Source organism: Triticum urartu, chromosome 5A (genome assembly GCF_056163025.1).
Source record: "Triticum urartu cultivar PI428250 chromosome 5A, HENAU_Tu73, whole genome shotgun sequence".
Taxonomy (NCBI): domain Eukaryota; kingdom Viridiplantae; phylum Streptophyta; class Magnoliopsida; order Poales; family Poaceae; genus Triticum; species Triticum urartu.
In genome coordinates, this window is record NC_141877.1 from 288,050,635 (window position 1) to 288,068,115 (window position 17,481).

Here is a 17,481-nt window from a genome sequence, read left to right on the forward strand (position 1 = left end):
AAGATATAAGTGAAGCACTAGAGCAAAAACTATATAACTCAAAAGATATAAGTGAAGCACATAGAGTATTCTAACAATTTACGAATCATGTGTGTCTCTCTCAAAAGGTGTGTGCAGCAAGGATGATTGTGTAAAAATAACAAATAAATACTCAAATAATACAAGACGCTCCAAGCAAAACACATATCATGTGGTAAATAAAAATATAGCTCCAAGTAAAGTTACCGATAGAAGTAGACGAAAGAGGGGATGCCTTCCGGGGGATCCCCAAGCTTTGGCTTTTAGGTGTCCTTAGATTATCTTGTGGGTTCCATGTGCATACCCAAGCTTAGGCTCTTGCCACTCCTTGTTCCATAATCCATCAAATCTTTACCCAAAACTTGAAAACTTCACAACACAAAACTTAAAGTAGAAAATCTCGTGAGCTCCGTTAGCGAAAGAAAACAAAACACCACTTCAAGGTACTATAATGAAATCATTTTTTATTTATATTGGTGTTAAACCTAATTTATTCCAACTTCTATATGGTTTATAAACTATTTTACTAGCCATAGATTCATCAAAATAAGCAAACAACACACGGAAAACAGAGTCTGTCAAAAACATAACAGTCTGTAGTAATATGCAGCTAATGCAAGATCTGGAACCCCAAAAATTCTAAAATAAATTTCTGGACGTGAGGAATTTATCTATTAATCATCTGAAAAAATAATTAACTAAATATCACTATCCAAATAAAAATGGCAGCAGTTCTCGTGATCGCTAAAGTTTCTGTTTTTTAAAGCAAGATTAAAAAGACTTTCCCCAAGTCTTCCCAACGGTTCTACTTGGCACAAACACTAATTAAACACAAAAAACACAACCAAAACAGAGGATAGATAAATTATTTATTACTAAACAGGAGCAAAAAGCAAGGAATAAAAATAAAATTGGGTTGCCTCCCAACAAGCGCTATCGTTTAACGCCCCTATCTAGGCATAAAAGCGAAGATAGATCTAGGTGTTGCCATCTTTGGAAGGCAACCCATAAGTGGATCTCATAATAGATTCATAAGGTAATTTTATTTTATTGCTAGGGAAGTGTTCCATGCCTTTCCATAACGGAAATTGGAATCTAATATTCCCTTCCTTCATATCAATAATTGCACCAATCGTTCTAAGGAAAGGTCCACCAAGAATAATAGGACATGAAGGATTGCAATCTATGTCAAGAACAATAAAATCTACGGGCACATAATTCCTATTTGCAACAATAAGAACATCATTAATTCTTCCCATAGGTTTCTTAATAGTGGAATCCGCAAAGTGCAAGTTTAAAGAGCAATCATCAAAATCACGGAAACCTAGCAAATCACACAAAGTCTTTAGGATCGTGGAAACACTAGCACCCAAATCACACAAAGCATAGCATTCATGATCTTTAATTTTAATTATAATAGTAGGTTCCCACTCATCATAAAGTTTTCTAGGGATAGAAACTTCCAACTCAAGTTTTTCTTCATAAGATTGCATGAAAGCATCAACGATATGTTTGGCAAAGGCTTTATTTTGACTATAAGCATGAGGAGAATTTAGCACGGATTGCAACAAGGAAATACAATCTATCAAAGAGCAATTATCATAATTAAATTCCTTGAAATCCAAAATAGTAGGTTCATTAGTATTCAAAGTTTTGACTTCTTCAATCCCACTTTTAACAATTTTAGCATCAAGATCTAAATACTCCGAATTTTTGGTACGCCTTCTAGGTAAAGGTGGATCATATTCAGTCCCATCATTATAAAGATTCATATTGCAAAACAAATATTTAATAGGGGACACATCAATAACTTTTAGATCTTCATCTTTATTATCATGGAAACTAGAAGAACACGCTTTTATAAAGCAATCTTTCTTAGCACCCATCCTAGCGGTTCTTTCTTTGCACTCATAAATGGAAATTCTCATGGATTTGAGAGACTCATTGATATCATGCTTAGGAGGAATAGATCTAAGTTTCAAAGAATCAACATCAAGAGAAATTCTATCAACGTTCCTAGCCAACTCATCAATCTTAAGCAATTTTTCTTCAATCAAAGCATTGAAATTCTTTTGCGAGGTAATAAATTCTTTAATACTAGATTAAAAATCATAGGGTATCTTATTAAAATTCCCATTAGAATTGTTGTAGGAATTACCATAATTATTAGAGGAATTACTAGGATACAACCTAGGATTAAAGGTTCCTCTATACGCGTTGTTACCAAAATTATTTCTACCAACAAAATTCACATCCAAAGATTCATTATTATTATCAATCAAAGTAGACAAAGGCATATCATTAGGATCAGAAGGAACACTTTTATTAGCAAATAATTTCATAAGTTCATCCATCTTTCCACTCAAAACATTAATTTCTTCTATCGGATGCACTTTCTTATTAGTAGATCTTTCAGTGTACCATTGAGAACAATTAACCATAATATTATCTAGGAGTTTAGTAGCTTAACCTAAAGTGATTTCCATAAAAGTGCCTCCCGTGGATGAATCTAAAAGATTTCTAGAAGCAAAATTCAATCCAGCATAAAAAATTTGTATAATCATCCACAAATTCAAACCATGTGTAGGGCAATTACGTATCATTAGTTTCATCCTCTCCCAAGCTTGTGCAACATGTTCATGATCAAGTTGCTTAAAATTCATGATATCGTTTCTAAGAGAGATGATCTTAGCGGGAGGAAAATACTTAGAGATAAGCATCTTTGCACTTATTCCACGAATCAATACTATTTTTAGGCAAAGACGAAAACCAAGCTTTAGCAAGATCTCTAAGCGAAAAAGGAAATAGCTTCAATTTAACAATATCATTATCCACATATTTCTTCTTTTGCATATCACACAAATCAACAAAGTTGTTTAGATGGGTAGCGGCATCTTCACTAGGAAGGTCGGAGAACGGATCTTTCATGACAAGATTCAACAAAGCAACATTAATTTCACAAGATTCGGCATCGGTAAGAGGAGCAATCGGAGTGCTAATAAAATCATTGTTGTTGGTATTGGTAAAGTCACACGATTTGGTATTATCTTGAGCCATCATGACAAGCAAGCAATCCGACACACAAGCAAATAAGAAACGGGCAAAAAGAGGCAAATAGAGAAAGAGAGGGAGGATGGAGAGAGAGAGGGCGAATAAAACGGCAAGGGTGAAGTGGGGGAGAGGAAAACGAGAGGCAAATGGCAAATAATGTAATGCGGGAGATAAGGGTTTGTGATGGATACTTGGTATGCTGACTTTTGCGTAGACTCCCCGGCAACGACGCCAGAAATGGGTCGTTGTCGGGAGTCAGATCTTGACTTGTCTTGCATGAACCTCCCCGGCAACAGCGCCAGAAATACTTCTTGCTACCTCTTGAGCACTGCGTTGGTTTTCCCTTGAAGAGGAAAGGGTGATGTAGCAAAGTAGCATAAGTATTTCCCTCAGTTTTTGAGAACCAAGGTATCAATCCAGTAGGAGGCCGCGCACAAGTCCCTCGCACCTACACAAACAAATAAACTCCTCGCAACCAATGCAATAAAGGGGTTGTCAATCCCTTCACGGTCACTTACGAAAGTGAGATCTGATAGATATGATAAGATAATATTTTTGGTATTTTTATGATAAAGAGAAATAAAGATGCAAGTAAAATAAATGGCAAAGGAAATAACTAAGTATTGGAAGATTAATATGATGGAAGATAGACCCGGGGGCCATAGGTTTCACTAGAGGCTTCTCTCGAAAGCATAAGTATTACGGTGGGTGAACAAATTACTGTTGAGCAATTGACATAATTGAGCATAGTTATGAGAATATCTAGGTATGATCATGTATATAGGCATCACGTCCGAGACAAGTAGATCGACTCTGCCCGCATCTACTACTATTACTGCACACATCGACCGCTATCCAGCATGCATCTAGAGTATTAAGTTCAAGAGAACAGAGTAACGCTTTAAGCAAGATGACATGATGTAGAGGGATAAACTCATGCAATATGATATAAAACCCATCTTGTTATCCTCGATGGCAACAATACAATACGTGCCTTGCTACCCCTACTGTCACTGGGAAAGGACACCGCAAGATTGAACCCAAAGCTAAGCACTTCTCGCATTGCAAGAAAGATCAATCTAGTAGGCCAAACCAAACTGATAATTCGAAGAGACTTGCAAAGATAACCAATCGTACATAAAAGAATTCAGAGAAGATTCAAATATTGTTCATAGATAAACTTGATCATAAACCCACAATTCATCGGTCTCAACAAACACACCGCAAAAGAAGATTACATCGAATAGATCTCCACAAGAGAGGGGGAGAACTTTGTATTGAGATCCAAAAAGAGAGAAGAAGCCATCTAGCTAATAACTATGGACCCGTAGGTCTGAAGTAAACTACTCACACTTCATCGGATGGGCTATGGTGTTGATGTAGAAGCCCTCCGTGATCGATGCCCCCTCCGGCGGAGCTCCGAAAAAGGCCCCAGGATGGGATCTCGTGGATACAGAAAGTTACGGCGGTGGAATTAGGGTTTTGGCTCCGTATCTGGCAGTTTGGGGGTACGTAGGTATATATAGGAGGAAGGAGTACGTTGGTGGAGCAACATGGGCCCCACGAGGGTGGAGGGCGCGCCTGGGGGGGGGGGGGTAGGGGCGCCCCCTACCTCGTGCCTTCCTTGTTGGTTGCCTGACGTAGGGTCCAAGTCCTCTGGATCATGTTCGTTCCAAAAATCATGTTCCCGAAGGTTTCATTCCGTTTGGACTCCGTTTGATATTCTTTTTCTGTGAAACCCTAAAATAGGCAAAAAACAGAAATTCTGGGCTGGGCCTCCGGTTAATAGGTTAGTCTAAAAAATAATATAAAAGTGAATAATAAAGCCCAATAATGTCCAAAACAGAATATAATATAGCATGGAACAATAAAAAATTATAGATACGTTGGAGACGTATCAGCCTCTAGTACTTTATCTTGCCGCGACCCCATACTCCGCCAACGTTGCGCTAGTGGCGGTTCGGGAGGAGCACCAGGCCAAGAGCGCGCCGCGTCAAGCTATGCCGCCGGCCGAGATGAGCCACAGCGGCAGCAACAGAAGACCAAGCTCGGCAGGGCAACACCGTAGAGACTCCCGCAAGTGATCCGACGCCAGGGGGCCCGCCACCTCAGGAGGCACGCTAACTTTCACAAGACGCGGGCCTCGCCAACACGCCGGTCCTCGTCGAGCACCCGGTGTATTTCGTCAGCACGGTGTTGAGGGATGTGAGGACACGATATCCCATGCCTCAGAAGCTCTAGCTCGCGCTCCTGGTGGCATCGCGCAAGTTGCGGCACTACTTCCAGGGCCACCCTATCAAGGTCATCTTGGCCTACCCATTGGAGAGGGTGCTCAGAAGCCCCAACTCCGCTGGAAGGGTTGCTGAGTGGAACATCGAGATGCAGGCGATCCGGTTGGAGTTCAGCACTACCAGGGTCATCAAGGGAGCCGCACTCGCTGATTTTGTGGCGGAATGGACGGATGCCCCGACACTTGAAGTGGGTGAGGACTGGTCCACCTCGCCAGGAAGCGAGGCGCCCGACGGATGGGTCATGAATTTTGATGGTGCCTTCGCGCACCAGGGCGTGGGGGCTGGAGCAGTACTCATCTCGCCCACGCATGACAAGCTCTACTACGCAGTGCAGCTCTGTTTTCAGCAGGGCGAGAAGGTCTCCAACAACATCACGGAGTATGAGGGCCTCATAGCTAGCTTGAAGGCCGCGACAGCTCTAGGGGTAAAGCGCCTCACCATTAGGGGCGACTCATAGCTCCTAGTCAACTTCTCCAACAAAGTGTATGAGCCAAAGGACGAGCACATGGAGGCGTACCTCGCAGAGGTACGTAAGATAGAAAAGCAGTTCCTAGGCCTGGAGATGCAGCATGTGCCCCGTGGCACCAACAAGGAAGCTGACGACATCGCCAGGAGGGTGTCCAAGCGGCAGCCCCAAGAGCCTGGCGTCTTCGAGGAACGACTCTTCAAGCCGTCAGCAGCGCCACCACTTTCAAGCACGGCACGGCCTCGGGAGGAGCTCCCACAACCGCCTGCCACGAGAGCCCCAGCTTGCGGCCCAACCTCAGGAGCTCGCTTTCTCCTGGCGCTCGAGCCCCAAGAGGGATGTTGGACCAAGGAATTCAAGGAATATCTGAGGCAAGGGGCGCTACCGGAGAAGGAAGAGGATGCAGAGCGCGTGGCCCGGCAAGCCACGGCATACTGCATCTAGGATGGTGAGTTGTACAGGAAGCGACCAAATGATGTTTCCCTGCATTGCATTTCCAGGGACCAGGGGAAGGAGCTGCTGATTGATATACATGGCGGGAACTGCGGACACCACTCGTCGTCACATACTCTTGTCGGCAAGGTGTTCCGCAGTGGATTCTACTGGCCCATGGCGCTCAACAACGCAGCTGAGCTGGTGAAGTCCTGCGAAGCTTGCCAATTCCACGCCAAGCAGATCCATCAGCCAGCTCAGGGCCTCCAGACTATACCGCTCACATGTCCGTTCGCGGTCTGGGGGCTGGATATCTTGGGCCCATTCCCTCGAGCGCCAGGGGGCTACCGCTACCTCTATGTCGCCATCGACAAGTTCACCAAGTGGGCGGAAGTGGAAGCCGTCCGCACCATCCCAGTTGGTTCCGCGATTAAGTTTATCAAGGGCCTCGTGAGCCGTTTCGGGGTCCCCAACCGCATCATCACCGACAACGGCTCGCAGTTCAGTAGTAACCGTTTCAAAACATACTATGCTAACCTTGGAACATAGATCTGCTACGCTTCGGTGGCGCACCCCAGGAGCAATGGCCAGGCTGAACGCGCCAACACGGAGGTCTTGAGAGGCCTCAAGACCAGGATCTTCAAGAAGAAGCTCGAGGCCTGCGGCAGGGGCTGGCATGATGATCTCCAGTCCGTGTTGTGGTCCATCCGCACCACCGCCACTAAGCCGATGGGCGAAACCCCGTTCTTCCTCGTCTACGGAGCAGAAGCAGTCGTCCCTCACGAGGTCAAGCATCGCTCCGCACGAGTCCTGGTGTTTGATTAAACGCAACAGGATGCCACGCGGGGGTGGACCTCGTGCTGGGGGAGGAACGTCGCCGCGAGGCTGCACTACGGGCGGCAAGATACCAGTAGGTGCTGCGACGGTACCACTGTCGTAGCGTCCGCTCCAGAACTCTTGAGGTAGGTGACCTTGTCCTGAGGCGGGTGCTCTTCAGGGAGGGGTTGCATAAGCTCTCGACCATGTGGAAGGGCACGTTCAAGGTCGTCCATGTCTCCAGGCCTGTCTCTGCGCGCCTGGAGACGCAAGACGGGGCACCCGTCCAGAACGCCTGGAACATTCAACACCTCCGGAAGTTCTACCCCTGAAGAAAGGCCCAGTGCATGTGAAGAAGGCCCGGTGCCAGTGAAGAAAGGCCCAATGCCTGTGAAGCAAGGCCCGGTGCCTGTGAAGAAAGGCCCAGTGCCTGTGAAGCAAGGCCCAGTGCCTGTGAAGAATCGCCGCCCGTGACACTCTCACGTAATAATGAGTGGGGCTATACACGCACCGGAGTCTCAGGAGTGCCGCCCTCGGGCCTCGGGGGCTCCCTCCCACGCCCAGTGGCAGCACTTAGCTCCACGCTGGTGAGAAGACGTCGAAGACTAGACTAGGTGCCGGACGCGGCTTTTCATTTGCTTTCGAAGTTGGCTTGCCCCTCTTTTATTTGAAATTTGCTTTCTAGTGTCTCTTGCTGGTCCTTTCTTATCGCTTTCTGCCTCTATTTCTGCCTTCGCCTCTTCAGTCGACCTGTACTCTCCCTCATGTCCCTCGCGAGGGGGCTGAACGGGTACCCTCATGAGCTTCCTCCTCTTGTCTTTTCGCGAGGCACCCTCGTTCGAGCCCACAAGCCGGCACACCTGTCCTAATCCGTGCCCCTCGGGTACCGCGATATGAAGCGCTGGGTCAAGTCTCGGGTGAACGATAAGTCTCCTAGCGAGCTTCCTAACGAATTTTTTGTAGTCCCTGAGCAACCACTAAGCCAAGACGGGCACGAGGAAACAAGTGCCTTGTGAAGAAGAGGCTGCCCGGAACACGCCAGGCTAAGTTATCCCCGCACAAAATAACGACACGACACGGAAATAACAGGCATAGCGTAATGATTGAGGAATTACGGTTCGATACACGTCCCTCCAGGCCCATACTGGTTTTATTTTGATGCAGAAAAGAAAAGAGGAACAAAACAAAAGCGGTGTTGCAGCGAACCACGGGGGCAGGCCTCTAGCGATGTCCCGAGCTTAGCCGGATCCCTTTTCGTGCTTCACGGAGGCGCGGCGACGAGACGACCCGCTACCACCTTCGAAGCGAGCGTGGCGGTGTGGTGGCTGGTTGTAGCCGCCGCTGCTGGAGCTTTCAGTCTGGTAGCTGGATGAGGCGCGACCGGCGGGCTCGCCCTCATCACGACCATCGCCGAGACCGAGCACCTCCTCGCCGTTGTTCGTCTCGGGGCAACACCCGGCGTGGCGACCATCTTCCTCAAACACCCTCACGTAGAGGGTCGCATCACCATCATACTTGAAATGGAGGGTGCACCGCCTGCCCAGGCCACGCGCGCAGGCGAACGTCTGCCAGCCGCGGGCCAGAGCTATGTTGCCCATGACAGAGACTTCAACCGCGACCCGGGAGGCCCTGCTACAGCAGCCGTTCGCCTGCAGCCAGAGCCCGCCTGGACCAGAGGCTGGCAGCTCGTTGACGAAGAAGCGTGGAAGCTGAAGCCAGTTGCCGGCTGGATCCCCCGACCAGACAACGAACTCCGGCAGCACCTCTGCCGAGTGGAAGCGTGGCCAGGGAGGCCGTGCAACCACGACATGTCTCACCTCATCGACGGGGCTGCCGCGGCCAGAGCAACCCCCACCATGCACGGCAGCGCCACCCCGGTAGCGGGGAGGGGGGGCACGGTGGGAGTCGTGGTGTGCTTGCGGGGACGGCCGCGCCCCGCTTGGGCGCCGGGGAGCCGGGGCCCTCGCGAGGGGCCTTTCCTTTCTCCGGGGTGGAAAACCTCTTCGACGGTGCCATTAGAGTCGGTGGTGGAGCAGAGGAGGACGAAGCAGGTGGAATGTGAAGAAGCGGGGGACGGGGGCTCCGCCCCCTTCCTCATTTATAGCAGGAGAAGGCCAACCAGCGCCCCCCACGATCATGGGTAATGATGGTTTTCCTTGCATGTCGCAGGGACTTGTCAAGTAGAGCAGTTGCCGAGGCAGCGTGGGGAAGCGGAGATGCCCACGTCCAATCAACCGCCACACGTCAACCAAGGCCATAAGATTTTGAGGCCCACGACGCTCCGCGCTTGACCTTTGGCTTCGCCTCGAAGCCAAGCCCGAGCGCGCCTTGGGCATCGGGGGCTACTGTCGGCGTTCTGGGAATGGGGGTCCCTAGACTTGCCTGCCCGCGGCCCATGGCGTGGCTGGGCTAGCAGGTTTGTATGGCCCATCTTCATCGACAAGGTACTCAAGACCCTCGCGAGGGGCCAAGCCTCGCGAGGCAGACGACGCAGGACCTCCTCAGGAGCGGCCTCGCCAGGCAGGCTCGTGAGGGGCGGAGAGATCAAGGCCAGGCAAACCTCGAGAGGTCCTCGTGATGTGAGCCATGACGATCGATACCAGGAGGGCGCCAGCGCGCGCAGTGTCCTTGTTTCCCCTTTGGTGCTAAAGGGGCAAGCGCAGACGTGGAGTACCGAGGCATCAAGTAAAGGTTTCCATATTGGTGCAACGAGACCAAGACCAGAAGGACGGCAAGACGGAGGTCACCGTGGAGCCCAAGACGGCATCACCACTTTTGCAGGCGAAGACCACTTTTGTCAGGATAAGCTGTACTAGATGTCCCCTTTCAAATTGGCCGTTGTTGGCGCCCTTATCGCTCAATGTTCGGGGAGAGGACCAGGGCCACTATAAATAGAGCTAGCCACCACCATAGCTGGGAGGAGACGGATCAGCTCACTAGGGGATCGACATGACCATAGATTAGAGACACCACATCGAATCCTCACCCACACAAGTTCGCCAAGCACAAGAACACCTCAACCTCAGTAGGTTGTTCTTCCCCTTGTACTATTCATCATCAGCCCAAGAGGCAATCCACCACCACACTGGAGTAGGGTATTACACCACAACGGTGGCCCGAACCAGTATAAATCTTGTGTCTTTGTGTTGCAAGTGCGTCGAGTTCATCCACGAGATCTTAGAGAGCTAGGGCATGGATCGATAAGGAGAAAAGCTTCGCGCGCACCCTAGTGTTCGAACCTTGAGGGTTTTGCCGGAACCCGAGATCCGACACACAGGATAAAACAGAATGAAGACAAACAGACTAAAGAAACTAAACTGAGGAAATTGAGAATGTCTTCAGTCAAAGTCTTCTACCAGATATGAACAGGTACACAACACAGCAATGAAGAAATGAAAGGGTCGAGGAAATAGAACCAGTTAGCTCGGTGAAGACAATGATTTGGTAGACCAGTTCCAACTACTGTGATAGTTGTACGTCTGGTTAGAGCGGCTAGGTATTTAAACCTGAGGACACACGGTCCGAGACACACAGTCCTCACCGTATTCTCCTTGAACTAAGGTCACACAGACCTCGTCCAATCACTCGTGGTAAGTCTTCAGGTGACTTCCAAACCTTCACAAACTCAGTCACTCAGCGATCCACAATTTGCTCTTGGATTCTCTAGACCATGATGCCTAACCGTCTGGAGGATGCACATTCCTCAAAGGTAACAAGTGTCGGTTCCACACAAGAACAATCTCTTCAGTGATGCTCAATCACTTTGGGTTTGTAGGTGTTTGGGTTTGGGTTTTTGGTTTTTCCTCACTTGATGATTTTCGCTCAAAGTCCTCAGAGGATGGGATGCTCTCAATCACAAGTGTCAGTTTCACGCGGGGCAGCCAACCAGCTAGTGGTTGTAGGGGGCGGCTATTTATAGCCTAGGGAGCATCCCGGCATAATAAGACATAAATGCCCTCCAATGATATGACCGTTAGGTGGATAAGATATTTTGGGACAGCTGGCGCATAGCACAACAATGGTTGGAAATTTGAGGTTCAAATTCCTCAGGGCTATCATGTTCCTCACTTGTAGGCAATCCGCACTGGCGAATTCCTAACTCCTCAGTCAAAACAAATTCCTCACAGATCAGAAGAACTACGTCTCTGTCACTGAAGATATTGATTGAACTGTATGAGATTTCCAATGGCTTCACTCGAAGGGATTGGTAGTTGTAGGATTTTTAGTTGAGCATCACCTGGAAACCTTTCCTTAGTTTTACCTCAACCCCCTTTAACAGTACGGTGTTTCCTATGACTCGAGAAAGAGAAAATGAAACTACGAAAACAAAAGTCTTCATGCTTCATGTTCCTTGCATGAATATCAAGTCTTCATGGTCACACCAATTTCTTCACTTTCAAAGTCTTCAGAAATCCAAGGTCTTCAGTTGAAGACATTCATTTTTAGGGGTCAACTTTCTCTATAAATATCAAACTCCTCATAGACTTATAGTCCTGTGGACACTCACAAACGCATTAGTCCCTTAACCTATAAGTCTTCAATACACCAAAATCACTAAGGGGCACTAGATGCACTTACAGTCTCCCCCTTTTTGGTGATTGATGACAATATAGGTTAAGTTTTCAGTGGGGATTACCATATGATGTGTAAATGCTGATATTGAGGAATTTGATTGCAAGATATAGAAGAACTCCCCCTGAAGATGTGCATAGTGAGGAATTTGCTTTTGAAGCAATGCACGTTTGAAGAGTAGAATCATGGAGATCTACCCCTATATCTTGTAATTCATACACGCATTTAACATATGATATGAAGAATTTGAAATGCATGATGAAATATGGTGGCGGATGTAATTCAGCATGCGTGTGCATTATCATACATGAGGAAATAGCATGCAGAAGAACATAGCAAAAGTATCAGACCACCATCGGACTTAAGTTTGCAACTCGATCCAATAAATCTTCAGAAGAACGAGAGTTGTAACTTAGCAAAAAAACGCCCGTATAAGTAGACCCACTTGAAGACTAACTCAAAATTTCTCCCCCTTTGTCATCGAATGACCAAAAGGGATGAAAAGTGAGGACTAACGCCCCGGAAGAATATCATCACTGAGTCGATGGAGGAGCGCCAGCATTGTTGGGGTCGGTTGTTGAAGTAGGGCCTGCCGCAATGTCATCCAAATCTTCATGCTCATCCATCTCGCACGATGAAGAATAAGAGCTGGCCACCAAGTGAGGAACTTTGACCTTCTTGAATTTCTTCGAAGGTGGATGAGACCAGTCAAAGTCCTGCTTGGAGCCCATCTTGTTAAGATCATCTTCATCGTAGAGATGAGTGTAACATCCCAAATTTTCAATTTGGAATATTATACATTAGATCATCAATGCATATCATATTTTATTTTGCTTTTGGTTTGATCCTAGAAATTTCTACGCAACTCAAGGACCCACGGAGAGAGTTGGGGAATTCATTATTTTCATATTTGAGTTTTCTCAAATTTTGAGAATAGGATCATTTGATTTTAATTATTTTATCATCAATTATTTCTATTACAAAAATATGAGAGACGGGATAAAATGACTTTCCCAAAATAAAGAAATATTGAGGATTTAATAATAAAATCAAATAAGATTTTATTTCGGAGTTTATCGTTATTTTATTTATATTTAGGAAAAATGTGCATTTTTCAAAATTGCATTTAGGCCCCAAATAAATGTTCACCTTGTGCGGCTTGATTTTAGAAGCCCGTGAAAATTTATTTCGGAATTTTTGGAGTCCGTTTAGTATTTCTTTTTATTTTTCTTCCGCGCGTAATTATTTTTTAAAAAATCGCACCGACCTACGGGCCGTGTCCGACCGGTACTCCGGCCCGCATAGGCTTTATAAGTCGGGGGGGGGGGGAGCCCAGCCGAAGCGCCCGACCCTGCCGCCGCCCGCCGAACCCTAGCGCCACCGCCGCACACCGCCGCCGCCGCCTGCCGTCGCCGGAGCCGTCGCGCCGCCGCCTCGCCGACCCGCCGCCCAAGGTTCGCCTCGTAATCTGCGCCGCCGGTTTTTTTAAACCGATCGGTTTTCGTCGGATTTTTATTTTTAGTTTTTGTTTTTTTAGATCAGTTTTTTTTCGGTTTAGGTTAATTAGCGAGCGTTCGTCCGTTCGTTCGTTCTAGCGAACGTTCATCGTTTTTCTTCTCTCGGATTAAATCCGCGATTTTTCTGATTGCGATTTCTGATCCGATTTTCGTTTTAGTGTAACTTTTCCCTCGTTTATCGGAATCAGGCGATTCAAGCGCCTGGAGTTTCGTCTCAAAACCCTCTATCCGTTTAACCAACTTAAACAAGTTTTTACTACTGTAAAATTTGAATTAGATCCAGATTATTAGAACGAAGTTGTTTTCTTTCGCCGTTTGATTTTTGTTGCTTTGTTCGATTTGATTCTTTTTGCAAACCGGAGTTCTTAAGTTGAACTTTCTGGTTAGATCTCTTATTTGACTGTTACATGTGCATTAGATGAGTGCTTATTGTATGCTTGTTTGTTTGTCTGCGATAGAATACCCGGAGTGCGCCGCCTGTTACTTCGAATCGCTAGGTTTCGCGGATCATCAGCAAGGCAAGTAACACTTTGATCATACCTTTTCTACTACCCAGTTTTATTGCATTAGATCAATCCTCAAACATTGCATGAGTAGGATCTAATTAAATTGTGGGATGGGAAGTAGTTGAGGTAGCACCTATCACCTGTTATATTATCAAACCCTTGGGAGTTACTTCTACTTTTGCCTATTATGCCATGCTATGCTAGTAGACGTGGATTGGGTGAGTGATATCCATGACAGATGTGAGTTTGTTAATTAATGGTTTATTTAAGGTGGCAACTTAAACACACATCTGGGTGGATTGAGGTACCTGGGTATTCCAGGATTGCCTGTTTTTCTTTATGGACCGCCACCCAGGCTCAAAGGGATCATGAGATTATTCATACTAGAAACTTCCGTGTGCAGCCACAAGCCATTATGGGTTCTGGCATAGTTGATTAAGTCGTGCGAACTCTTACAGGGTAGACTAGCAGATGTAGGGGAAAGTAGGTGTAACGGTCTATCCATCGTAAGGTGCTAGCGCTTCTGAAATACTATGTCTCGGTCATCCGTCTTCTCAAACACCATGTAGTGCGAGAAACCAAACGGAGGCGATCGAGTCTTGTGGGGAAAAGTGCGCAAACCTCTGCAGAGTGTATTAAACTAATCATGGTTAGCTGTGTCCCCGGTTATGGACATCTTGAGTATCTAGTACTTGGATTATCATGTGAATCTCAACATGTTACTCTAAAATTAATTCTGTTGGGTTTTGTTAATGATGATGTTTAATTGGGATTGAGGATGTTGTCAACCATTCTCAATGTTTAACAACTACCATGATAGTTAAATAAATTTTATTCCTTTGTAGTAGGGAAAATTGGCTTTACGCAAAACTGTAACCATAGAGCTTTCCACCAGCCAAATATGCATATAGTATAGCTGTTTCATTCCATTACTCTCTATGTGTTACATTGCCAGCATATTTCATGTGCTGACCCGTTTCGGGCTGCAACGTTAATGTTGCAGACTTTTCAGACGACGATTAAGGAGTTTTTAGGTCGTGGTTCTATACTTAGTGATGTCGTTGGAGTTGATGGACTCACTTATCTTCCAAGCCTTCCGCTGTTATCGTTATTAGATGGCCTTAAGCCATGCTTATTGTAATTAGTTCTCTATTGAGACACTCGATGTAATAAGTGTGTGATTGCTACTCTATTATAAATCCTCCGAGTACTGTGTGGTGTCAGCATTACTGATCCAGGGATGACACCGGAGCATAGAGATCAGACTGTTTGAGGTCTGGTCGCTACAGAGATGGTATCAGAGCACACGCTGACTATAGGACACGACCACTAAGCTAAAGACCTAGATCACTATTCACTCTCTTCTCTTCTGACCTCTCATCTTTTCTACTCTTTAGGATGGCGGATGCAAGGAACAAGTTCACGCAACCGGATGACGATACACCTTTTGGACGTCACTTGAAGGAAGTCACTAGATACCTGAACATAGGAGTACCAAGCTTCACCGGAACCTACAACGCCACTTTACCTGAAGAAGAGCGCTGGATGATTCACGTTCAAGTTCCAGGAAGGACGTTCATGCCAGTCACTGAGCCCATAGAGTTTTCTTTTGATGCACCAACTTGGAGTCTAGGAAACAGCATGGCAGCTCACATCGCCATGGGACGCATTGGAGAAGTCTACCGCAATGATCTCAAGGATACTATCTACCAGATTTGTGGGCGCTGAGATAAGCACTGGGAGATGATCAACACCAGAAAGGATAGATCAGTTGCAACTTTTATCCAGGAGTTAAACCAGCACATTCGACGACAGGAGAACCAAATGTGCGCCGACATGATAGACCTGAAGAAGGCAAGGACAAGGATCAAGGAACTGGAGGAAGAACTCAAAGCTACACGCGAAGATTATGAAGGGGAAATTGAAGTACTAGTGGATAAGAATGCCGACCTAACAATGAAGTTAGAAATATTTATGGGAGGCCCTACACCAGTAGATGAAGACGAGGAGCCCAAGGAGATTCGCCCGGAAGACTACATCATCATCGACGACACCGACTCGGACCCAGATGATAGCGATGATGACTATGTTGATGAAGCCGGAGCAGATATCATGGAGTCTGCAACCGAAGAATATTTTAGTAGACCATCTCATCAGTAATAGTAGTAGTCCACCATGTAAATATAGTAGTCCGAGCACTTTTGCGATAGTTAGATCGATTGTATGCCCTTGTTTGATTGAATGAAGTGAATTGTTTGCTTTTGCCTCATGTGCATATGGGTAGTGTTTTCTCTTTAGACCCCCTCTATTCTTACATCTCATCTTTTCTAAACCCTCAGATGCCTCCGAGACGTGACCCCGGATTTACCTTTCCACCGGAGCTCACCCAGTTGATCCAGCAGCAGAACACCTTGATGTAGTTGCTAGTCCAGAATCAGAATCAGGAGAACAACAACAACAACCCACCACCACCACCACTTGTTGATCACTTAGCCCATTTTCTTAGGCTGAATCCGCCGGTGTTTTCCAGTAGCACCGAGCCGATAGTAGCAGATGATTGGCTCCGCAAGACAGCTAGAGAGTTGACCACAGCAGGATGCACAGATGCGGAGAAGGTGAAGTTTGCCGCACATCAGCTTGAAGGACCCACAGCATCATGGTGGGAGAATTTCACAGCCACTTTCCCTGTCGACACTGTCACATGGGACCAGTTTCAGCAGGCCTTTCGTACTGCCCATGTTTCAGCAGGAGCTATGGCCATGAAGAAGCGTGAGTTTCGCAACTTGCGCCAAGGAGGACGGACAGTTGGCCAGTATGTGGAGGACTTTAGTAAATTAGCACGTTATGCCCTAGATGACATTGCTACGGATGCAGCCAAGCAGGAGAAGTTTCTGTAAGGACTGAATGATGAGTTGATCATGCAGTTGATGGTAGCAACCTTCAACAACTACCAAGAGTTGGTAGACCGTGCTCTTATGATTGAAGGCAAGCAACAGCAAATTGAGAACCGCAAGAGGAAGTATCTACAAGGAAAGTACAATTCAGGAGCTCAGTAGAAGCCACGTTTTATCCCTAGATCGGGAGGACATTTTCAGCATACCCATGGAGGAGGTAGCTCGCACAATCACAATGGCACCAAGAATGGTAATGGGAATGGAGGAAGCAATGGCCAGAATCGCACCAACCCATCAACCCCAGCCAAGAAGGACCTGAGCCAAGTCACTTGCTTTAAGTGTCAGAGGACCGGACATTATGCCAATGAATGTCCTGAAGGCCAGAATGGCAATGGAAGTTCTGGGAAGAAGCCGAACCCTTTCAACAGGGGACAGGTGAACCACGTTAACGTGGAGGAGGTTGAAGAGCAGCCGGATGCCGTAATTAGTAAGTTTTTGGTTAAGTCATTTACTGCACTCGTTCTTTTTGATACTGGTGCATCGCATTCATACATATCAAGGGAATTTGTGAATAAGTATAACCTGCCCACTAAGGTTCTTAGAACACCTATGCTAGTAAGCTCACCAGGAGCGGAGTATATGGCCAGTCAAGGATGTTTTCAAGTGCCATTGAGTATAGGTAGGCATGTGTTTCCCTCGGATTTAATCATTTTGGAATCACAAGGATTGGATGTAATTCTGGGTTTGGATTGGCTGTCGATGTATGGGGGAAACATCGATTGCGCCAGTAAGACAATTTTGCTTACTACCCCAGAAGGGAGAAGGATCAAGTATGTAACCCGGCATGTGCCAAAAGGGACTCAAGTAAATTGTTTAACAGGAGTTGTGCAGGAGGAAGTACCAGTGGTAAGGGATTTC

General features: G+C 46.5%; 1 protein-coding gene across 1 annotated transcript; it reads left to right on the top strand.

Moving 5' to 3' along the window:
• Positions 1-5,865: 5,865 nt before the first annotated feature.
• LOC147971093 (uncharacterized) lies at positions 5,866-6,270 on the top strand. The gene has a single exon (XM_087523819.1). The coding sequence runs from the start codon at positions 5,866-5,868 to the stop codon at positions 6,268-6,270; it is 405 nt and encodes a 134-aa protein (XP_087379945.1).
• Positions 6,271-17,481: the final 11,211 nt, after the last annotated feature.